We start from the raw sequence: 25,814 nt of genomic DNA, 5'->3' as shown, positions 1-25,814 counted from the left end.
AATTCTTAAACTAAAAGTCAATTGTCAGACATTTTACACAGGACTCTCTGGGACCCAGAAAACACTACGTTTTGACATTCTGCGGATGAAAGTGCACCGGAAACTTTGATAATAATTACTTTAAGCGTCCCAAACTATTTGACTTGTTGAAGTATGGTGAACGCAATAAGAGGGCGCTATTTGAAGTGTGTAAATTTGAGTCAATACAAAATAGTTTACCCACTCAAAATCACTTCGTAAACCCATGGAATGAATATTATTCAGTATGCACTGCCGACAAGTTTGTTCTACAGCACTATATAAAATTATAATAAATATTGCATGAAACTTTTCAAATATCCAATATACCTTACTTAATTATCTTGGCAAATCTGGTATACACTATTTCCTTATTAGAAATGAGCATTATTATATATACATGTAGATTATTACTCTTTATTAATTGTCCTTCCCGCATTCACGGTTAAGCATGAATCTCAGTAACTGGTGGAAATAGATTTAAAAAATTGTTACTGTAAATATTCCTTAGCAAATTGTTTTTCCTTCCTTTTTTTCATTTTTCCCCCTTGTTTAATGTTTAAAGTGGATGAAAGTAATCGGCACCATTTGCAAACATTCAAACATAAAACTATCAAAATATCATGAATTATCCTTCTTAATTTTCAGAAAATAAAAGGATAAAAAGCATCCTGTTAAATAATTTTCGCCCAATATTCTGTCTTTTTCCAGGCAAAAAGAAAAACCATCATTACCTCACGATGGTTAGGACCTAACCTTCAAACAGTCAACAAAAACATGCTTTCCGTGAAAAAAATAAGCATGCATTGTTACAGTTTCTCAAAAGTATGACATCTACTGCGCATTATTTCGACATTTTCTTTATTAATAACCTGCTTCAGAGTTATTGGTATTTGTTTCTTGAAATGGCAAAAACAAACTTAATCTGCAAATGGTGACTTTAAAGCCAATTACACTAATTGATTATTTAGTCAGAGACATGATGGAGAAAGTTTGGCATATCACGACACAAGGCTTTTTCTTCCACGTCTCTTTTCTGTGTTTAATTGACATTTATTCAATAAAAGCACTTTAGATAGAGTGTAAGCGTGCACCTGCAGCGTTGTGTTGTTTCTAGATATCATTTATTACTGTCAGTGATCTTTTAAAGTGCCTCATGGCCTTACGTGTATCTGTCGAGACTAAAGTTGTGCTGGTCCCAGAGGGCAAGCCTATACTCTTAGCACTTATCTAGCACACTGGCACGCACCGACCGACCGGACCGGACCGGACTGTCTATTGTGATTTCGACTAGAATATTAAGCCCTTCCCGACCCAACCTGACTGACCTGATTTGACCTGACCTGATCTGAATTGAACTAACCTGAACCGACCTGACCTAACTGACCTCACTGACTGTCTAAGATTGAGACCCAACCCGAACTGACCTGACCTGATTGGCTGGCCCGACCTGATTGACCTGACCTGACCCGACCTTACCTAACCTGAACGACCTGACCTGATCAGAAGTAGCTTGCCTGACTGTCTCTAGTGATTTAGACTTGAATAAGCCCGACCCGATCTGACTGACCTGACCTAACTGACCTGACATGACCTGACCTGACTGACCTGACCTGACCTGACCTGACCTGACTGACTGTCTCTCATGGTTCCCGTCAATATTCGAGATTCTTTTGTCAAAAATCATGACATAATATTGGACGAGATTTCATTTTTATGCAAAGTGAAATTTTGTCATTACAATAGCTTTGTGTATATCGCAAATGGGCAGAAGTCAGCGTGCGGTGAGCAGTGTTTATAAAGCACGACCTCTTTGGGAAAAAAAATGATGAGGATAAAATGAGGCGAATTGGCCTAAAAATGCAATTTCCTTAAACTTAATATACATTCTTTCGCGGTTCCTGTCAAATTTCGAGATTCTTGTGTCAAATACCATGGCAAAATATTGGACGTAAACTATTCTATCAGAGAGTTCTAAGAGCTATGGAATTAGGAAATTGAGGAGATATGGCAATGCATCTCTGGCCCGGACTTGGGGCTTTCAATTCAGAGCATTTTGGATGCAATAGGGCCCGAAAATGGCACTATTTATCCATGTTGTGGATGGATCTGTATTCAAGATGGCTACCTTTCCACTTTGGGAAACATCACTCGTTTAAGAGTCGTCTTCTTTGGGTTAGAATTTCTCGAAAAGTCATCGGTCAACCCACCAAAAATTTAAAAGAAAATGAAAGATGACATGTGGTTCAACATTTTTCTGTGCAGCCTGAACACCTGTGAGAGTTTTGAGTATTTTTGTTAAAAGAATTTTGAAGTATGGCATTTATCACGGTTGTCTATGGAAATTGATTTGATTGGGTGCACCAGTGGTCTCGCACCAATGCCTAATTTAATATTCTTTCAATAGAGGGCGCGCCACATAAATAGTGGTCTCAATATCCACCACCAAAACTCGAGTTGGGGGGGGGGGGCAACAACTCCGGAAATACAAGATGTATTAAATGGAATTTTCGTCTACTGATTTGTCATTATGTTTTGCAAAACATCAACGAAAATTAACTCGATTTAATTTCATAAAAAACCGTCAAACAATGAAGCTATTATGACCGTAATAATACAGTGTTTTAAGCGCGACAAATACAATCGGAATGAATTCAAGTCACCGTGGATTTTCGCGTGTAAAACGAGTTGTTCGTTTTGGTTCAATAGTGCAGCATCCGTGTTGATGCTTTGTGGAGACCACTATTTATGTGGCGCGCCCTCTATTGAACGAAAATTAAGTAGTTTAGCACGTTTGTCTTGGTGCAAGACCACTAGTTTTGTTTAGCGCGCCCTCTCTCAAAAGAAACTTTCAGTTGTTTGACGGTTTCTCACGAAATTGAATGTCCTGGGCCTGGTTGGCTTAGCTCGGGTTATTGCCCAAACAACGAGTGTGTTATAAAATGTGTCCATGGGCGGTGACTTTCTTTTCATTCGGTTTGTATTTTCCGCGTTTAAAATACTGTATTTGTTTCGGTCATATTATTTGTTATTGTTCAACGGTTTCCCATAAAAATTCCACACACAGTCATCATGAGAAAGCACTTAACGAATTTTTAATTTTGCAATACAGAACAAATTCTTTAGGGGCAACAACTCAAGAAATACTAGATGTGTTAAAATTGAAATTGGCAAACGCCTTGGAAATCTAGAGTGGTAAATATTTAAACAAAAATGTGGAGGAAAGGGTAATTATCACTTTGGGAGTCGATTTGCAGGTCTGAAACCCTAAAAGGGCACCCGTGTTAATAGGCCAACATTCCGTCCGCCGAGCTCATGAATAAAAGTTATACACTCAAATTCTTCTAAAATATTAGAGAGTTCTGAGTGCCATGGAATTTAGAGATTGAAGAGATATGTCAATACACCTCTGGCCCAGACTTGGGGCTTCCAATTCAGAGCATGTGGGATACAATCGGGCCCGAAATTGGCGCTATTTAGCCATGTTGTGGATGGATCTGTTTTCAAAATGGCTACCTTTCCACTTTGGGCTGGGAAGAATCACTTGTTTTGGGGGTCGTCTTCTTTGGGTTTGAATGTTTCGAAAAATTCATATGTCAATCCACCAAAAATTGAAAGGAAAATGAAAGATGACATGTTGCTCATCATTTTTCTGTGCAGCCTGAACACCCGTGAGAGTTTTGAGTATTATTTATAAGAATTTTGAAGCATGGGCTTTTTATCACTGTTGTCTGTGGGAATTTATTTGATTGGGTGCACCCCTACTGGTCTAGCACCAATACCTACTTGAATAATCTTTCAATAGAGGGCGCGCCAAAAAAGTAGTGTTCTCGATATCCACCACCAAACTCTTTTTGGGAGGCAACAACTCAAGAAATACAAGATGTATTATCGAATTTTCGTCTATGTTTAACAAAAGTACAACGTCCGTGTTGATGCTTTGTGGAGACCACTATTTATGTGGTGCGCCCTCTATTGAACGAAACTAGCTTAAGTATAGGCACGTGCGCACGTTTGTCTTGGTGCGAGACCACTAGTTTTATTTAGCGCGCCCTTTCTCGAAAGAAACTTTCAGTTGTTGTTTGACGATTTCTCACGAAATTGAATCTCATTATGTAACACATCAAGACCGATCACTTGCCGAATTTACAACTTAATACGGCTGGGCCTGCATAGGCTCGGGTTATTGCCCAAACAACGAGTGTGTTATTTTGTCCGCGGGCGTTAACTTTCTTTTTTTCATTCGGTTTATATAGGTTTTCTCGGTCAATTTCGGCAAATGAGCAGCCAATTTAACCACTACGCTATTCTATTTCGCGCGAAATCAAATGCTACTGAAAAGGGTCATTCGATTTCGTTTAATGACCAGTCAAATGTACTGTTGCGTCATTCGATTTAACAAAATAATCATGCAATTTAACAATTTAACAAAGCAGCATTCAAATTCGCAGGAGCTTTTTGAGGCGTGTGTTTAGTCATTCAAATTCATTTTTGGGCAGTCATTTCTGGAATTTGTGCAATCTAAAAAACGCTTTGTTAAATTTGTGTTTCCTTAAGAATGTTGAAGGCATAAATACGGTTCACTTTTTGGCACTTGAGTCACTTTGCCGATGTACTTCGAAGACGAGCTTTCGCTACAGTTTTACACGCATATTTCTAGAAATGGCAGCTCGTGGTCGCTACGCTAGAATGGCCCAGGTGGATCGAGAAAGGTTGATTGAGGCCTTCGAGGGAAACGAGCAAGACTACCTTCAGCTTGCGGTCAATTTCAACATCAACAAGTCCACAGCCAGATCAATTGTTGCAACATATTTAAGGACTGGAAGGCGAGAGACGCTGGCAAGAGGAGGAGCAACCCACAGCAAGATGGATGATGACATGCGAAACCATCTGCAAGGCATCCTTGACGCTAATCCCGTCTTGACACTTCAACAAATGAAGGCTAGTTTGAGTGAGCATCTGCCAGAGAAGCCACAGGTTTCTACTGCCACAATAGCCAGGGCCTTGGATGGGATGATGATTACACTGAAACTAGTGGGGGACGTCCCTGATGCAAGAAATTCCCCTGAAGTCCTTGATCAACGCGTCCAGTATGGTGAGTGGTTCCTGCAGCATGGTGTTCTGGCGCATCTAGTCTTCATTGACGAGACAGGTTATAACGTCTGGACTCGACGCTCCCAGAGTAGAGCTCCACGAGGGATCGCTGCAAGACGAGTCGTCGACAGACAACGAGGGAGAAATTGCAATGCCACTTTCGCTGTTTCTAGTGAAGTAGGCTTGGTGCACCACCGAATCGCATTCGAAACTGTGACGCGAGAGAGATTCGAGGAGTTTCTTGCGGACACAATTCAAGAGTGTTATGCAGTTTTCCCAGACGACGAACCCATTTACCTCATATACGACAATGCGAGGCCTCACGTGCGAGCCCAACTCCCTGAAGGTGCCAACCCAATGATCCAGCTGAAGCGCTCCCCTCCCTACTCCCCATTCCTGAACAGCACGGAGATGGCACACTCTGCATTCAAGGCTGCAGTTAAACGCATCCTTGGGTTACCTGAGTGGCAACAACGTGTCGGAGACAGACAGGCTGCCCAGCAAGCAGGAATGAACATGCAGCAGTGGAGGTGCGATCTCATTCAACAAGCAGCCATCCAGAGCGTTGATGTCATCACCCAAGTGAGGTGCATGCAGTGGTACAACCATACCCAAACATATATGCCAATTAAGATGTCTGGCACGCTAACAGATTGATGGTTGAGGAAGAAACAACATAAACAATAAGAAACCAGGAAAAACATAAAGAAACACCCCAATCAAACACAATACAAAATTAGGTCTTGATCAGTTAACCAATAAAGATCCCCCCCAAAAAAAAAAGAATGAAGAAGAAAACAAAGAAGAAGAAAAAACCTCATTGGCCCCATGTAAAGTCTACTGGAAGCATAAATAAAGAAAACAAGGTTTGCCTGAATTAAAGTGAAGATACGAAACGGTTGCCTAGTACAGTTTATCTGTTTATTCGTATTTCTTTAGTCGTACTTATTTGAATTCTCTTTAAGCGAAATGGATTGCCTCTTTACGAAATTGAAAAAAATTAAATCAGTAAAATCTCCAGTCGAACCAGCTTTGCTAAATTTAATGATGATTGTGTGTCACGAAAAAGAATGACGATATGCTAAATTGAACACAGTGCTAAAGGAATTTGAATGCCTCAAAACGAAATTGAATGGCCAAATTCTGAACTTGAAACGCAGTAACAACTGGAGAGGCAAAATAGCTTCAATTCGAACGCACGAAAATTAAATTGGCTGCTCATTTGCCGAAATTGACCGAGAAAACCTATATTTTTCGCGTTTAAAATACTTTATTTGTTTCGGTCATATTATTTGTTATTGTTTGAAGGTTTCCCATAAAATTAAATCTCATCATATTACACAGTCATCATGACCAATCACTGGACGACATTTCAATTTTGAAATACAGAACAAACTCGTTTAAGGGGCAACAACTCAAGAAATATAGGTTTTCCCGGCCAATTTCCTGAAACGTTCATTCACTTCTGAAAATCCGTCATTCTTTTTCGTCTGAATTTGAATGCACGTCTTCAATCCCATTTAAATTCAACGAAAGTTCAAACGTTTTCATTGTCTGTGCATTCGGTTTTGAGAAACAGACGGCCAATTATTTTACCTGTGCATTCATTTACGCAAGCATACCTTTTCGTGCAGAGTTCTGAAATACAAGTTCGTGAATGTGCAATCAAAATTACATTATCCTAATTCCAATTAGCAGATTACATCACAGAACATTTAACTAAAAGTGAAATAGAATGGTCAATGTTTGAAATTGCCCTCGAAAAGCGAAAAAGAAGTCTAGGCTAAACGAATCTGAATGACCAGAAACGAAAGGTGCTGCTCAATCACTTAATTGATTGAACTGAAATGGAATCGAATGCTCTGGTAGCGAAAATGAAACATGCCTCAGAGCGATTCTCAAATTAAGACGAAAACGAATGACCGATTTTCAGAGGTAAATGAACGTTAAGAAATTGACCGGGGAAAACCTATACTACAGATGTATTAACATTAAAATTTCAAACGCCTGGGAGATCTAGAGTGGTGAGTATTCAAAAGAAAATGTGGAGGTACGTGTATGTAATTATTGGGGAGTCAATTTACAGGTCTGCAGCCGATTTCACGAAACTTTACGACATGGCGCAAGTTACGCTCTACTTTCGTGAAATCGGCTGCTGCTGATCCTAATATACGATTTGTCGGGGTTTTTTTTCTTTCTGGAACTATAGGCCTACACCAGCAAATACATGCATTATCCCAAAGACAAAAGACAATTCTTGGTTGCTGTTCGGGCCGCACTTTTTCGTTGGCCCAATTTATTTAGACCCATTATATTTTCGCAAACAGAACTGAAACTTTGAATCAAAATTAAATTGTCTATCTTCACGCAAGTCCCAACGCAACACGAAGCCCCACCCGGAACAAAACCGAAGTTTGAAAAACCGCTTTAGTCTCAACCAAACAGTTGTACCAGTCTAGAGCCTTGTTTGTTTAGCCTCGCCAGAGGGGGTCTTGACCCAGACGATAAGACATGTAAGACGTCTAGCTTAAGACGTTCACTCGTGGTGTGGGCCGGTGGTGTATAGTTTGTTGTCGATCAGGCAGTCAGTGTAAAACACAATTTGTCCTTAGTCCCGTAAAAAGGCAGATTGTTTGATCGTCAAGTGTCGCATCCCGACTACCGAGTTACTTGGTTAGGCCCCCCTACTTCTTCAGATATTTACCCGAAGTCTTGTGACTCGGAGGAGTTGAAGTCGACATGTCATTTTCTAGAGTGGTGATTCTGCTGTGCGTTGTTGCGGTTGTGTTGGCCAGCAAACACAAAAGCAAGGTAAGCGTCATGAAACAACAAGTGTCATGAGTGTCACGATTACAAGTTCGATGTGCATGGCATTATTATCATTCATCATCATAAAGCTAATGTTTCCCAAGCTACAATATCTGTAGTCATGTATACATCAACAAGTGTATTTCACTGCATTTTGGCCTTTCTGAAATATCCAAGAATCCTAAGCCTTGTTGCATTTAAAATTGCTTGAAAAGTTGAATATCGTCTTTGATGAATCATCATAATTGTCATGATTGTTGATGTTTTTTATTCTGTTATGTTGGATTCGGAGCATACTCATCATAAAACCTAGAGCTAGCCTACAGCAGGTAGCCCCACTAGTGTGGCCGTGTTATTGCTGCGCTGTATATCTTTCTTCAAATTTTTTGAGAAATCTTTCTGGAGTTCATATGCGCCAGTGTTTGGACTAAACTCCTCAGTAAGTTGGGAAACCAGACGTGTGGCCTAATGTACAGCGCAGCAATACTGAGGCCACACAAGTGGGGCTAGCCTAGAGGTAGGATATCTCTTTACTGTAGGTTAGATTCTTTAAGTTCTACAAGTCATAGGGCCTACTTGCCCCAAAATACTTTTAATTATCAAGGAAATTCATTGGTACTGATACTTTGTGGTAGTCCTAATAACGTGAATCAAAAAGTTTGTTTAAACTCTTTTGTGCTGAGTTCAAACTTATTTAAATCGTGTATAATTCATTCATGTATCAACATTTAATTGTTGACATTGATAATTAACAGTCATGACTCATGAGTTTGTTTATAATTTATCATGTTTGGTTTTCAGTGTCCCCCCCCCCTTTCCCTGACTTCTGGGACCTTGTTCTAGAATGAAATTCCCCTTCCTATAATGTCCTGTGTTACTGGGCTACTACTTGTCGTGCTGGTGTTTCCGCAAAGCTTTCATTCATTAGTGCATGGAGCTAAAGCTGCATGTTGCAAAGCTTCAAACCCAACTCATTCATTCCAAGTACTCTGTCCTGACTTGCTATAGGCCCTAATACCTGTAATATACACAATGATGTGACTTATGACTGAACCAAAGAAAAGATTAAGTGGTCTTTGTGAGTCAATTAGGCTGTCTACATAGTAATTGGCCATGATTATGCCCCTACATGTACTTTGCCAAACAAAAGAACCACAGTCTTAAATGCTTGCTGAATTTCTGTTGAAAGCCTTGCTAGCTTACTCCCTGAAAAGTGGGTATGGCTCATTATGGGAAACACAATAGGTGTAAGCTGCAGATTATAACCCCCTCCCCCCCCCCCTGAAAAAAAAGTCCACAATTTTTGGTCAGCAAGCCACATGCAGACCCCACTGATTGGCTTTTTTTCTATAGCAAAATGGGAAAGGCTGTTGTTTGAAGTGGATATTTTGGGGTCCTTGTGATGGAGTTGCCATCACAAACAGGATGTATACCGGTAGCTTAGCAAATAAATGTGTGCTAAGCATGAATTACCTGGGAAGCATTCACAAGCAGCAGTAATTCAATAAAATACGCGTTAGGTAATGTGTTTTTGCAGAGCGAATACGTTTCATGCTTAAAACACTTCTGTGCCCAAACCCCTCAATAAAATTGGCCCCAGAATGTTCCTTTTCACAACCATTTGACAAACTATTGGACATATTTTGGATGGGCCCTGCTCAATGGCAGAGGTTACATGGAGAATTTCTTTCTCAATGCAAATTCTTGTCAGTGGCAGCTGCTTGACACATGGTCCTTGTTTATCCTAATTAGCCATGTACACCACACTGAGAGGTCATGGCCACGTCCTTATTGATATTGCTGTATTTTCCTTTCTTTCACAACTTTGTTTTGAAACTCGCGTTCCTAAATCTTAGGACTCGAAATCAAAGACTTCCTGTTGGTTTTAAAGGGAAGATACAACATTTGCAAATATCGAAAAACGAAATGATCAAATTATCACGAAATACCTTACTGGATTGTTAGGGAATGACAGTCTAAAGCATCCTGTAAAATCGTGGCTCCTGGTGTGCTCACATTTTCAAGAAAAACTGTATTTTTCCAACGCTGGTGGGCCGACCATCGTTGGAGAAAACTGGCTTTTTTTCAAAAACTGCTTCTAAATTTTCATTTTTAGTTATTTCGCATTTTCTTTGCAATTGATTACACACCTGTGAAAAGGGTACAAGCCTGCTAGATTGATTATCTGACCTTAGGGCCTACAATTCCCCAAAGTCTATAAATTGCTTTGTTTCATCTTAAGTGGGGTCAGGGAACCAGGCTACATGAACATGATTGGTTTTCCTGGTTTTTCCAGCATCTACGAGCCCAAAACGTGAAACAAGTCAGTTTAACAATATTTCTATCACATACTAATCCTCCAAATCCATGTCGGAAAATTTCAGCAAAAGCAAATGTTGTACATTCCCAAATAACTGTTTAAGTTTTGAGAGTAATTTTGTTATTAACTTGCAAGGCCAGCAAAATGAGTTTGGTCTATCACTACGGGGTTGTTCTAAACTCCTCTCCGCCCCCCCCCCCCCCCCCGACCCCCTCAACATATGTGAATCTTGGGCTTGATTCAGTTTCAAGATCAAAACTTTTCGATTCTGGAAGATTTTGAATACTGGGGGCAAACTTGTACGAATTAAACATTCAACATAAATGTATTTCCTTATCATTTGTAATGTAATTTATGCATAATGTAGTTATTTAACTGTAGACTGGCACTTGCCAGACCGCAAAAAGTGCTCGTCTTAACCGTCATCTTGTATCACCCAAGCTCATTATAAGCATTTTCCCTCATAGTAATATGCACACTTCAGTCAGGACTGACAAAATATGCTCGTCTTAAAAGTCTGCAAAAATCCATCAATGACCCTGCTTCACATAACTTTAGGACCGAATCCGCTGAAATCCACTATAGGACCACTACTACTATACATGTAGGTGGATTTTGATGGACTTGGTATACATTTGGATGGATTTTGATGGAGTTGGGAAGGCATAATTATGACTAAACAATACAAAACATAAAAGCCCGAATCAAGGAATCTAAAGAAAATATCACAAAAAAATATAGTTCATGGGAGAATCGCATTCATGCAACGCAGTGGCTGTTGCAGTCCAGAAATGTCTGTTGCCATGACAACACGTTATTCCGTCTCGGGCACTGTGGGATACGAGGGAAATGCAAACTTGCTACCAGCAGGCAGCTTGCAGGGGTCAAACCAAAAGGTCAAGTTTATATTAGACTTGATCTAAGTGCAATGTTGGGAAGTGGCTGATCTGACAATTTTCAATGCCTCTAACGGCAACTCTTTAGCATTTCTTATGGAATCCTTAAAATATATTTCTACCTCTTAAACTTAAACTTTCCTACTTAAAGATATGTTTAAAACTTTAAAAAAATGTATAACTTAAAAATTATACCAATATTCCAGGGACATAATGCCCTGGTATGCACCCAATTAATTGGGCTACAAAACGCATTTCAAATGAAATGATGTTAATCGGAAAGGGCATTTAAAAGTAGGATAGAAACGTCCACACAACCATCCTTTAAAAACTGGGCGTTTTTGTGTTGAGAACTAATTTAGAGAGTCAAAATTTTGACTCTCAAAAATCACTGCCTCAATTCTTCAAAATCCTTCCAAAGCACCCGGATGAGTTTGGAGGACTGAGGAGGGTTTAATGCAATGCAAGTATAAAGCTTGAATTTAAGATCCAAAGGACGAGAAATGATAATGATGACATCGTTGTTTATTTGTTTTCAGCATCAGCAAATGAAAGCCTCAAGGCATGAGATGAGAGGTGCGAAGAAGGCATTGGAATCACTGTCTTACACCAAAGAGGAACAGATTTACAGTATTGATGGCTACAAGGAGGAACCGGAAGAAAGTATCAATGATGTCACTGGTAAGAAGGAGTAAACATCCTCCAGTTCTCATCCAGAGTTGTAATTCATTCAGCATGTTCAGTGTACCGTAGGTCACCACAAGTTGTCAAATGTCATCACAAGTTAAAGGGGAAGTTCAGCAGTGAGCGATATTTATATGAAGTATCTTTTAAATTCTAGAGTACAACCATAAATAAATATATCACAGAGACACGGTCCCATTTTTTTTATATTGAGCGCTTCAGCTCATAAATGAGGCAATTCTTAGGGATGTTTCTTGTCCGGCGGACATAAAAATGAAAGCGACAATCGTCGATTTCATTTGGCCATTCCTAAGTTTTGTGATGTAACAGCCAGGAGTCGAGATTCCAACGACTGATTACTGCAGGACTGCAGCTGAACTGTAGCATAGACGCCAAGATGTTCGACTCTGGAAAAAGTTGTCCCAGCATCAACATTTTTCGGACAGCGACAGTAAAGAACGTTCAGTTTCATCTCGCTAATTTTAATGAGGATATGTCAAAGAAGATAATAGAGACATTGGAGCCATTTTACAATGTACCTTATCAATTTGAACTAGTCAGTGCTAACCAGTAGACATGGTAGAAGAGTGCCACGATAACTGGATCGGTTGTCGGTAATGCTGTTCTGAGCCGAACAGTCCAAGTAAAAACTCCAGTCTGACATCATCAGTGTTGTAGTTGAGACTGGATAATCCGAGACCGGATAGTTCAAGACCAGGGCCCAATTTCATAGCACTGCTTAACAGTACGCAGAAAAGTTGTGCTTACTATAGCAGAAAATCATGCTGCTGCTTAAGCACTATTTCATGCTAACGGTTGCGCGCGCATGGAGATTTCTATTGTTACGTCACTGATTTAAGCAAAGTTTTCTTCTTGGGTTAAGCGTGCTTTTGCTGTGCTTACTGCTGAACAGTCCCTATGAAATAGATGGAGGCTCGGTAAGCACAAAGTTGGTTGTTAAGCAGCGCTATAAAATTGGGCCCTCGACCGAGACCTGGAGTTCCGAGATCGAGACCAAGACCTTCAAGAGCGACTGATACCAAGATGGTCCGAGATCGAGACCGCGTATAGTTCAGAGAATGAATGTAAAAAATAATAATAAATTAACAAATAAACAGTTCATTGCATGTAGACATTTACTTGGACATTTAATTTTTTATTGACGTCAGAATATAGCAAAAAGCAAATTAGGTAAGCGAACAAAATATACAGGTCTGTCACACTGCAGTAATTTATAACTAGGTCGAAAACGAGATGAACAATTTAAAAAAAGTTGGTCATGATAACCAACGATACTGAACTAAAACAACAAATGCAATGTGATTGAAATTATGAGCGATAAACCGTGCATATTGCAGGTCTCGACTCGAGACCGTCAAAAATGTCTAGACCACAGGGTATGGAGACTCAGACCGAGACCACAGGGTACCGGTACATGTACATGTTGTATTTAGTAAAACCGAGACTGAGATCAGCAAAAAGTGGTCTCAAGACCGGTCTCGAGACCTACATCCTCACCGGCTATTCAAATGAGCTGCAACAAAGAAATTCCTTTATCATCGTTCAGTCCCCTGTTACTTTATGGCATGGGTGGCTTGTGCGTAAAGCGCTCGCCTCTCACCAAGGTGACCACGGTTCGAATCCTGGCCACGGATTGCATGTGAGTAGAGTTGTGCGTTGGTTCTCTCCTGTGCCACGAGGGTTTTTCTCCGGGCCCTCCGGTTTTCCTCCCTCCGGAAAAATCAAACACTTTCGATCTCAGGCTGTGCTCCGTGGTCATATATGGGTCGATGTGGCCGGCAGCCATAGGCGCCTTTACGTGCCAGCGGCCCGACCACGTTGTAGCCGCGTCCTTCGCAATTCAGCATACCAGCTGCGAGTAAGGATGATTAGCCTCCCAAATTATTATTATTATTATTATTACTTGTGACTCGACTTGTGATTAGGGCTCGCGCACTCGCTGTTTGCTGCCGGTGATCACTTGTGTACAAAACGAATGCGCGCAACATACACACGCCCGGTGATTTTGTTTCAAAAAGCCGGATGTTTTCATTCCCCATTTATAAGTTAAAATTTTGAAATATTCCTCGTAATTTATGATGATAGTTCAATGATGTAATAAACTTACATATTTTCCCATTGTGATTGTGATTTGAGTCGAAATTACACTTGTTTTTGCTGTTTGAAAAGTCTCATTTTAACTCCGAGTACGAAAAATGCTGCGCGCATGACATGTTACGTTCACGGGCCATGCGGCGCGCACAGACCGGTCCATGCGTTCAAGATCCACGGCAAGAATTGTCTGCCCTGGTGACTGTGTTTAACTCGGTCTTGACAGTAGTGTAGCATAGCAGACGTCAAGAAACCATACGTCAGTCGAAAGCTTATTGAAAATGCCATTCAACCATCCACGTTCCATGATAATCGGCCTACGCGTTGCAAAGTTACGATTCTTTTTGTTTTTCCCAAAACTTTTTCATCACGAAATACATTGAAAATAATAATGGAACCTTGAAAATTGTAATTAGTGATATCGAAGCTTGAAATGCTTTTTTTAAAACCTTCAAAATATTATTGTATTTTAGAGTTATAGACACATTTGTGTCGCGATGTATTTTCATCATGGCGCCTTCTGTTTGACAGCGCGCGTCGTGTGAGCATCACTGTTTCGTTCCCGGCACGCGATAATGTAAACGCAACAGAAAATTATCACCTTTGAGATCGAGTGCAGCCAAAACATTGTCACGTGATGCGTCGCGTAATGCATATTCTACACTGGTTCCCTTCATGGCCCGTACGGTCAGAATATGTCAGTGGATACCAGTGTAAGTTCTTCGTTTTCGGAAACCGTCCAGACTCCATCGCACGTGGTGTAAACGAAATGGAACTCGGAGTGTTTTTGCTACCGCAGTACCGGCGATCATTTCACTTTTTGCCCACATCGTAGTTCCTCGATCTTAATAATCGATCTCTCCTTGTATCTCAGGTAGCATATCTAATAACTTTGTGGCCGTTTTTGAGAGTGAAATCTGATGTTTTTACAGTTTGTTGGGTGGCTATAGCATGTACGATTTTTGTGTACAAATGTGATGGGCACTGATGTAACGTTAGGCCATTGGAATTACGCAGGAAAATCATTACGCACAGCGCATACTTTTTTACTAAATTACTAGGCTTATGAGATTTGCACCAAAATGGGATAAAATAACCCAAATATGAGAGAAACTTCGTTTTATAACCTAAATGGGATACCCAAGTTTTATATCTTTGTTTAAATTTTTGTCAAATTTGGGGATTTTGGGCATTGAGAATTGGACTTCGGCTTGGGCCAGTTTAGGCTACACGTTTACGCATGCCAGACTGAAATTTCTCCATTTTGGCCAAAAATTAGCAAAAAAAGTAGGGTTTTTTTTTTGATTTTAGATTTTTTTGTAGTCTATTTTGGGTCCACATGCTGTATCTACACACAATCCTTGTGTCATCCAAATTTGGTGAAAATATGTTCTAGTGAATGGAAGTTTTGTTACTTTTAGTGCCTTTTGGGTAGGACTTAGTCATTTTTCAACCTTGCCGTTCATGATTTTTAGTGTAAAAGTACATTTTTAACATTCATTTTATTGCATATCAAGTTTTTTATCAACTCAAAACCAACTGAAACCAATAGTATTTGTGATAAACAATGGACAAAAACAAGTTAAAGTTTACCAAAGTGTTTATTTACACCACAACAGATGTTCAAATATGCCTTTTTATTCAATTTCACAAAAATACACCATTTTCGTACACATTTCCTATACAAAATAACGTCATTTGATCGACACATATTTGGCCATAACTTTGGATTGCATGGGTCAATTTTTGCAATTTTACCATCATTTGTTTTCTTTTTGGGTGGGCTTTACAATGAAAGCAATCTCTTAAACAAATACAACCATTTAAAAAAAAGTTCACTAGCCCTATTGTGATGAGACTCCTGTGATGAACTTGTGATTGCAACATGGCTCTTATACTGTACAAGCCTCCACCATTGCCATCAATATAACCCTAACCTTCCCAAATCCTCTTTGCAAAATGGAGGATTTTGCAGCATTGAGGCTATGGCAAAAATGTGTGGTTGATTTCGGAGGACGCGCTGTGTTAAGGTCTTGGGACGAACCTTGTGTTGTTTATGATCAGCTGTGCATAAATTTAAGCCTATAGGCCTAAACTTGAAATCCTCTGCACTGCTCCAGGATGTCACTGGCTCTGCCTCATTACATTGACAGTGATTGCTGGTGGATTGTGTTGGATTGAGGCAGTGGTCACCTCTTCAAGGACCACATTAAAGAAATAACGGAGGCTTTTGCAGGGTTGCGGCTGTGCAATTTTTACATGGAGGCAGTTGGATGATTTTGCAGGATTGAGGTTGCATCCTGACAAAAATGCCTAGGAAGTTAGGGTTATAGGCAAAGATCTAGTCTTAAATTTAATCTCCTGTGCTATTTTCCACATAAAGCAATAGATTCGTTTTTGATAAATCACTATTTTTTAGCAATTTAAAGTTCTTTGCTTTGGATAAAAAAATAACTGAATGAAAGTTCATAAGATGGAATTTTGCATCAGGGTGATGTAAATCAAATTAGGTTTTGCCCTTCACCGACGTATAAACACTGTATACTCAGTGTGTTACCTCCCGGGTGAAAGTTGGGAAAAAATCACTCGGGTGAGACTCAAACCCACGACCTCCTGCTTTCTAGTGCAGATGTCCTACCACTCGACCACCAAGCTAACGGGATCAGTCGAAAGTTACTGGACAATAACTTTAAAATGGCCTGACATTTCATGCAGATCTTTTTAAATGAAATAAAAGCCATCTCCAGACGGTTTCAGACAGTCTAAATAAAAATATTTTTTGTTAAAATAAACACTACAATTTGCAAAGATGGCACATAATGACACGTACCCCCTCCCCAAAAAAAATTGTCCTCCCAAAAAATAGATCTATTGTAGGTTATTTAGGCCACAAAAAAAAAGTCTCCATTTTCTGGTATGGAACTTGCCCAAAAAGTGGTGCGGCGACGCGGCTTTTTTTTTTTTTTTTTTACCTGTTTTTTTTGCTTCAAATGTATGCTGATGACTGCAAATGGTGCCCGACTAAACTTAGTGCAAATATATGGGAGTCCAGAAAGGCCATATAAAGCTTATTCTCGATCATAACCCCATCTAAAAACACGTTAAAATTTTGCAGCAGCAGGATTCCAGTCAAACCAGTGAGTTTGGCAGTTTTGAGACATCATCTTTTATTGAAAAAAAACGACGCGCATGGCTACGGCGACACGCGCGCATACCAGAAACCGGAGACTTTTTGGGGGGGGCCTTATATGTACCGGTACTCTCTCCCGTTCTCTTAACAAGTTTCTTTTCTTTTTTCCTCCGAACAAATTTCATGCATAACACCCAGTTCACATCTTGCTGTTTTCTTAAGAATATTACATATTTCATGTATTTCCTCCTAACCTCCACAGACAAGTGCAACACCTTGCCGTGCCCGCCTGGTGAAACCTGCTACATTGACAGGGATGGTGCGCCGTACTGCGACTGCGTCGAGTTCTGCATTGAAGAAGACGGCGACCCATTCATTCAAGTCTGCAGCACTGGCAATGTGACTTACCGCAGTCAGTGTGAGCTGTACAGGCTCCGGTGTGTCAATCCTCGGGAGATGGATGCTGAACACTTGGACTATTTTGGCCCCTGTAAAAGTAAGAAACCCTCTGTATATGTTTTCAATTACAATATTTGAAGGGGGCACTTCAAAGGGAATATACATCATTTGCTTTTGCTGTAATTTTCAGAAATGGATGGAATTGGGGGGTTGGAAATATATAGCAAATATAGTTACACTGCTGTAATGCTATAAAAACCCAGAAAAACAATCATTTTCCTGTAGTCTGGTTCCCTGACTCCATTTAAGAAGAAACAGAGCAGTTTACATACATTGGGGAATTGTAAGGTCAGGGAACCAGTCTAGCTGGCTTGTACCCGTTCATAGGTGTGTAATCGATTGCAAACAAGTGCGATGGTCAACTGGGGCCAGTATTTGAAAAAAAGCCAGTTTTTTCCAACGCTGGTCGGCCGATCAGCGTTGGAAATTGTTACAGAAATACCACTATCTTGAAAATGACAGTATACCAGGTGCCATGATTTTACAGGATGCTTTACACTGTCATTCACTAACAGTCCAGCAAGGTATTTCAAAATAATTTGGTAGTTTTATTTTTTGATGTTTGCAAATGTTGTATTTTCCCTTTAATAACACCAACATGGGGGTACAAAGTAGTACGCGTACTCCAGTACTTTTTTCCGAACTCGTTCTCACAAGAAAACAGTTGCCCGTACTCGTACTCGTCACGTCTCCTGAGTCTGAGTCACGAGTCACCTTCACAAATAATTTATACAGGGTGTATGATTAAAAAAAAAACTTTCAGCAAAATGAAAACAATTCTCATACATCCCTATGTGAATTGTTTTCATTTTGTTGAAAGAACACTTACTTTTTTGTGATCCATGGATAGAACTTTTATAACAGTGTTTGTGTTCAAAATGCTGCAACTTGAAAGTATTTGAGTGATCTGAATGATTCTTGTACTAAACAGAAGGCTTAACCCTAACATACCTGAATCCATCAAAATCCACACCCCTGTTTTGGTGGATTTCGGCGGATTCAGGATACCTTCATATTGAAAAAGTTTGGGGATTTTGATGGATTCAGGACAGTAAGCCTAACAGTACTGCAGGATTTTGATGGATTCAGGATACCTTCATCATGTGTGTCCATATTGAGCAGTAGGGGGACTTTGATGGATTCAGGATCTCAACAGTTAGCTACATGTATATGTTTGGTGTGTACGAGGTATATGTACTACACTGGTGGATTTTAATGGATTCACTGGTGGATTCTGATGGACTCAGGACACCAACATTTTTTTGGATAACAAAATTGGTGGATTTTGGCAGATTCAGGATGGGGTTGGGGTTAAGGACTGGGTTTTCATATCCTGGATTTTGAAAGTGCTAACGGTAGGCCTACTTCATTCAAAAATTGGTCCTGCCATTTGCGATGCGTTTTATTTTCTACTCGTCCTGTACATTGGAAGTAAATGTTCAGGTATACTGCTAAACCTCAAACCTGCATCCAGACCAGATCCGGATCACTGCAAAAAATAATCAAATCAATTGCTACATTGTTCTTGTACCAAGGACCACCCATAAAAAATATTTCATGAAAATCCGTCCATAACTTTTTGGAGTGATCCTGTTCACAGTCAAACAAACCAACTATCCAACAAACTAATGCCGATCACAACCTCCTTGGCAGAGGTATGTAATAAGGCAAGGAACCAGTGTCTGGAAAAGATAATCTGGTACCAAACACTATCAAGCTTGCATGTACACCATATCAAGTGTCGAAGCAGGGTACATGTTTTGATACATTGATTTCCCAAAACAAGCCAGCCGCACGCACTGTGTATGCACAGTTGTTAGCTGCGTTTTTCTGCATATTGCACAGAGTGTATTACTTGCTCAGAAGACAATCGTGTTCAAATAATTTATTATTATACTGTTGGGAAAAAATAAGCGATTTTGGGATTTTTTTTGTCAAGTCCCGAGTCATGCAGGTCGAGTCCTCAGGGTCAAGTTCCAGTCATTTGTCATCATGACTCAAGTCCGAGTCGCGGAAAATGGGACTCGAGTCCAAGTCACAAGTCATACAAGTCTACTCTTGTCTGTAAATGGAGAAAACCTAAAATGTTGTTTCCCTTTAATCCAAAATCTTGATTCATTGCCCATAATTAAGCCTGTATATGGTGTGACTACAACCACCCTGCTCTTTAAAAGAACCTGGAGTTCAACCCCCCTCCCCTTCCCCCACCCCCTTTTTATCAAAACCTGGATCCACCACTGACTCTGCATAATACTTGTTTTAACAGTGGTGATATTTTCTAATCTTGCCGCAGTTATGGAACAGTGCAACCCAGCTGATCTAGCTACTTTCCCTCAGCGCATGCGTACCTGGTTTTTGGAAGTCATGAAGGAGCTGTCTGGTCTGACAGAGGAGCAAGGAGGCTTGGACGAAGAAGAACGCGAGTTTGAGAAACTGGCTGAAGCAGAGACTAAGCCATGGCGACGCCCACTGCACTGGAAGTTTTTCAACATGGACATTGCGCCCAACGATTTGTAAGTGACAGCAAAACTTTGCAGTTATTTTCGTGGTTTCTTAGTTCATAATTTATTTTTTTTTCGTGGTGTGTAATGCAGTTTAGAGTGTAAAGCCTAAAAAGTTGATGGTGTCATATAAGACTTTCATTAGATATTCCAATATACGTGAGCATGGGCGTAGCAAGGAGGGGGCAAAAGCAAAAAAAAAAAAAGAAGAAGAAGAAGAAGAAGAAAAAGGGAAAAAAGAAAAGAAAAAGAGGCGCGAAGACAAAGTGGTGTAAATTTAATGAGTTTGGGGGGGGCAAAATGTCTCTGCCCCCCTCTAAAACTGATAAATCGAGAATATGTTGAGAACTGCAAGCAGTTTTGGCAAAAAATTTGTTTGCCCCCTCTAGAAAAAATCCTGGCGACGCCCATGTACGTGAGTTTGTCATATGAATGTTTGAGATCAGTGTGTACACAATTGCTATTTTCCTACCAATATAAAAGTTATTCACTTTTGAATGATTCATCGAACCAAAAAATCCAACGTGTAGTTAATATTAAATATTTCTACACAAAATTCCATTCATTGGCTGCCAATAATTCTGCTCTTGCAAGGCTGGTTCATTTGTAAACAACATGAAAGCTCTTTCTCAAAGTAGACTATTGCCATTTTGCAATAGGCTGGTTGCGGGCAAACATTGCTGTTGTGATCTTGAATGCAGGAGGCGGGATGCAGACCTATTGATGTCATGCATATAATTTGCATACATTAAACAGATCTCCGTGTTATGCATTGAAGATTCACCGCTAGTTAACGGACCCCATTTTTGAAGTCCAAAGGACAATGGGGTCAGGGAACCAGACTATTCTCAAAGGTTCAAGGACACCCAAGATCGGTAGCAGTTTTTCCTTAAAACAAAACATGAAAATTGAAAATTTGTTTGGATAAACTAGATCCAATTTTCTTAAAAGCACAGGGTATGCAACTGTAAACATTCCCAAATTGTGTTGCAAAACTAATAGCATAAATTTGAACTGGTTAAAAAATAACCACTAAATTACATTTATTAGTTACTTATCTCCACATGATGTATCATTCCTTTCGAGATGGTAATTATAATGGATTATTCATTGAAGTAGGTCATCATTGAAGTTTATATTTAACCAGTAAAAAATAACTGGTAGTTGCATTAAGTAGTTACAATAACTTTTTGCAATAACGAGTTACAAATTGTTGCAGTAATGAGTATCTCCACATGACGTTTGCTTCCTATTGAATCGTTGATTGTGACGATTGCTCGTTGTTTTTCCGCAGTCACCTAAGTGAGTCCGAGTTGATGCCAATGCGTGCCCAGCTTCTTCCCATGGAACCTTGCACTGATGCATTCATCGCAAGCTGCGATACCAATGACGATGACTTGATCTCTATCGTTGAGTGGGGTACCTGCATGGGACTGAATGAGGGTAGGTCCTGCATTAACCTTAAACTCTCTAGGCATTTTTACTAGGATGCAACCTCAATCCTGCAAAATCCTCCAATTGCGTGTATGTAAGAACTGCATACAGCCACAATCCTCCAAAATCCTCTGTTATTTCTTGAATGTGGTCCTTGGAGGGGTGACCACTGCCTCAATCCTGTAAAATCCTCCAGCAATCACTGTCAATATGTTGAGGCAGAGCCAGTGTCATCCTGGAGCAGTGCAGGGATTTCAAGCATAATCTAGGCCTAATCTTATGCACCGCTGAGCATAAACAATACAAGGTCCAGCCCAAGACCTTGGCACAGTGCATCCTTCAAAATCAGCCACACATTTTTACCATGTTACCTCAATCCTGCAAAATCCTCCATTTTGCAAAGAGGATTTTGGAGTATTTTGGAAGGTTAGGGTTAAACAGGGGTGTGAAATCTCCGCTATTTAGCCGATTTCCGCTTTTTTGTTCAGCGTGCCACATTTTGTTTTCCGCTTTTTTTCTTCCGATGGTCCAGATTTCCCCCCGCTTTTTCCCCCGCGCGTAAGCATTGATTTTATTTCCGTTTATTTTATTTTCCGCCACCGCCGAACGCACGCGATCCGCTCTCTACAACATACATGTACACGTAGCTCTGAGGTGCGTGCAATCGCAAGCGAGTATTCAATGTACATTGTACATACATGTACATGTACGTACGTGTGTACTATACGATGCCATGTGCATGCATTTTTCAGCTCAAAGCCGCGTGTGTGTAAAGAGCATCCGGGGAACCAACAGTCATTGCGCTGTGATTGGCTGCAGATAAATATGAATATTCACACATGCGCCATGAAGCGCGTTGGGACTCTTTGCGGCCGTTCCTGTGTCTATGCATGTAGTGACACGCGATGATCTCCACAATAACTCGCTGTAAACATCGTCTAGTTGCAAATATAAAGCCTTGAAATAAGACTAGTAAATTGTCGCCGTGCCGCGCCGGTAGAGGGCATCATGCGGGGCAAAGTTCATGTGTGCATTTCATTGCATGCACGCATCCTGCTGCATGTATTCCGCTGCATGGTGATACGTACGTTAGTCATGTTAGTGTGTCGTTTCAAATGTTTCGAACGTATTTTGACATTATTAATTCCGCAAGATGTCAGTGCAACACAAGTGTGTTATTATCCAAAGAGGTTCGGAGTTTGATATGGACATTGACAAGACCGATCCTCAGGTTACGAATCCGTGGAAATGGATTTGGATGGAACACATGGTTAATGGGCTGAAATTAGGCGACTCGATCAGAAGCCGGGACACGCGATGACGATGTGTATCATCTGCAGTAAGGAGTTAAAATATGGAAAACGTGGTCGAATTTCCCAGTTTTCATATACAAGTTGGCCATTTAGGCAGTTTCAAGCCAATATGAAGGAAAAGTTAACTTAAAAACATGCATAAATTGCAAAACATTTTCCACAAATAGTTGGCCCAGGCATGCCAGGAGGCTTTAAAATGCACCACAGAGCATCTCTATTTCAAATTTTTTAATACTCGACTTGTCCCGAGTCGAGTTGTCTCAACGGTCGACTTGTCTGACCCCCCCAAATAGCACCGACATGTCATTGAATTATTCATCCCAACCAATGGCCCCAATCAGCTGACGAGGATTTATTCAGGTGTTGTGTAAAACAAATCATGAATGTTTCACATTCGTGCAATGGAAAGAATAATTTAATTCAGTGACCTCATGCAATTATTCTTACCATTGCACTCATAAACATTCATTATATGTGTAACACTGTGTGAACCCCTTCTGTCTTAAATGGTATCACTCAGAAAAAAAATCATTGAACTTAAAAAAGACCTCCCAAAAGTGCCTGATTCCTGGTTGTACATGTACTCGGAAGTACAAGTACTTGTATTCGCACTGGTACTCGGAAGTACAAGTACTCGTACTCGGAGACACGTTCTTGTACTCGGAGGTACAAGTTCTCGTACTCATACTCGGCAACCTAAGTACTCGGCAGTACTCGGTACTCGGAAAAAAGTACTCGACTACAACACTGATCTATACCAGTATTGTGTTCGAGTCCATCACAATGGAAGACTTTTGAGACAGGTGGCAGCAAACACTTTGGCCCTTTTTCCATTGTTTGCGTCATGTTGAGCATGCGCGCTTTCGCTTAAACATGGCGTTAACAATTGAAAAGGACCAGTATGTTTGCTTCCACCAACGTCTCAAAAGTCTCCCATTCCTTTCACAATTCCTTAAGTACAGTCACAAGTCCTTTCATAAAACCGGGAATGCTTTTGCAACAGCTCATTTGCATAGCTAGTGACTTGACTTGAGACTGATGAAGGACTTGTGAGGGACTTGCATGACTCAAAAACAACACTGATCTATACACTACATGTATATTCAGTTAGTTTTAATGTGTAAGTTAAACAAAATTTTTATGAACTGCAGTGTCTCAGTTTGTATGCTATTTTTGTTGATTGCTTCATTTTACTCAGAGTGTACACATGGAATTAGCTGGTAGTTCATTCACACTTGAATGTGCATCTGCGAATATGATTATCCCAAGAGCACAGACCACAAAATAATTTGGTGCGTCAGTGCCCCTACGATACAAGGCAGAATTAATGCCGAGTGGCAAATGGGACACAGTTATACTTTATTTCCTGCGTTCCACTCGCATGCTTGTGGGATAATGAATTTATCTTCAAGCTAACTTGAGCACAGTTACGATGGAACTCGTATGCCGTGGTCGCCTTTTGGCGGATATCCTTTTATGTGTGCACACATAACAGCAAGAATATAGCGCGTGAATCTTAGATTAGAGTTTCGGCCTTCACTGATGTATAATATGCTTTATGCTATTGCATTAATTGAACAGCCTGCTCATGATAAATTATAAATGATGAAGTCACCAAAATTGTAGTTAATTTTCATCATCTCACTTTGTTTACATACAAATCATGTTTAATATTGAAGATTAATATTGAAAAAATGCAATGCATGTATAACATGCAGAATTTAACCCTGCGAAGAGCAATCGTTTCATTTTTGCTGTAATCCACCATGGTACATGTACTGAACTTTTCAGTATGATGGTGCATGGGTGTAACGGTCTCTAACACAATCCCTTCAGTAGGTGTTGTCAAGAACATAATCCCTTCTCATAGTCTCAAAACACATGCAGATGGATAGAGACCCTTTTCTCTCCCCAGTAGCCAGTACCCGTACGAGAAAAGTTAGAGATTTATCTCCTTGTTTTTTGGCCTGGCCATCGTCCCCCCCCCCCCCCTCCACAACAGTCTGAGGCTACATATATTTAGCTAAAAAGGATGAGAAACCACTAGTTTCCCCAGCTTCATATCAAGACTTGGCCTAGTGAGTGACAGGATGATTGATGGCCTTGTGATAACAGCAGCTACTTTAATGTTGTACACTCACAATACAATACAATTAATGTACTACATGTGACATAACAAATCCTATTGGAGTTGGCCTGGGTCTGATCTTTGCCTCAGAAATTCTGGGTCAAAATTTCAACCAGGGTTGAAGGGACACTGACGATGCTTTTGAAGTTTTGTCTTAAGAGGAAACTTGCGAAGTATGAAGACAACATGACAGAGTAATTCAAAATTATTTGAAAATGTACTGACAATGCCAGTGCATGTACATGTACGGTCACACACCACAGAGTTAAAATTATAACATAAGTACACAAATATTACATGTAGGCCCTCCCTGCATTCCCTAATAAATGGATGGTAATTCCCTAATGAAAAGATGTTAATTTTCTGATTTGGTTGTAATTTCATTTCAGAGGAGATCCTGTACTAGACGAAGACGGACTTAGAGGGACGCTGAGTCAAGACTTTTCTACATTTCTATGCAACTCGTGATAATGGTGCTACCTTTTAATCCGTCGATAAGTGTGCCAACTGTATAGAATAGGAATTTAAGTAGGAAGCAAGAACCAAATTATGTTGCTGATGGTCAAAACAAAATCCAGGCCTGTTAGAAAAAAAATAAGAACGGTAAAAATGAATCACAAAGGGAAACTGACTTTTAAAAAAAAACTGACTTTTTTACTATACATGTAAAAGGCCAATTGAAAAAAAAATAACCAATTTCTTGCCCCCCCCCCCCCCCCCCGGCTCCCTTTTTCTCCGGCTGACTCCTTTTTTGTTTTTATTCATACATTTGCAATCTTTTTTTTCATACATTGTCAATATGTTGTCTTTTTATTTGTTTCCAACAAAATTGCAGCTATGTAAAAAGGGTTTTGGCTTCTTTTGGACACAATTTTGTATCAGTTGAGAAAATTGAAGAATCCATCCGCCATCTTGAA

At 40.1% G+C, this 25,814-nt stretch overlaps 1 protein-coding gene across 1 annotated transcript; it reads left to right on the top strand.

Annotated features, from left to right (window-relative positions):
* The first annotated feature begins 7,579 nt into the window (after nt 1–7,579).
* On the top strand, nt 7,580–25,603 carry LOC119731171 (SPARC-like). Its single transcript, XM_038204236.1, has 6 exons — nt 7,580–7,923; nt 11,676–11,817; nt 17,325–17,558; nt 19,815–20,034; nt 21,317–21,465; nt 25,287–25,603. The coding sequence occupies exons 1-6, from the start codon at nt 7,852–7,854 to the stop codon at nt 25,301–25,303; spliced, it is 834 nt and encodes a 277-aa protein (XP_038060164.1). The 5' UTR covers nt 7,580–7,851; the 3' UTR covers nt 25,304–25,603.
* The last annotated feature ends 211 nt before the right edge of the window (nt 25,604–25,814 follow it).

This window comes from Patiria miniata, unplaced genomic scaffold (genome assembly GCF_015706575.1).
Source record: "Patiria miniata isolate m_02_andy unplaced genomic scaffold, ASM1570657v1 HiC_scaffold_23, whole genome shotgun sequence".
Taxonomy (NCBI): domain Eukaryota; kingdom Metazoa; phylum Echinodermata; class Asteroidea; order Valvatida; family Asterinidae; genus Patiria; species Patiria miniata.
This window is presented reverse-complemented; position numbering and strand designations above follow the sequence as displayed.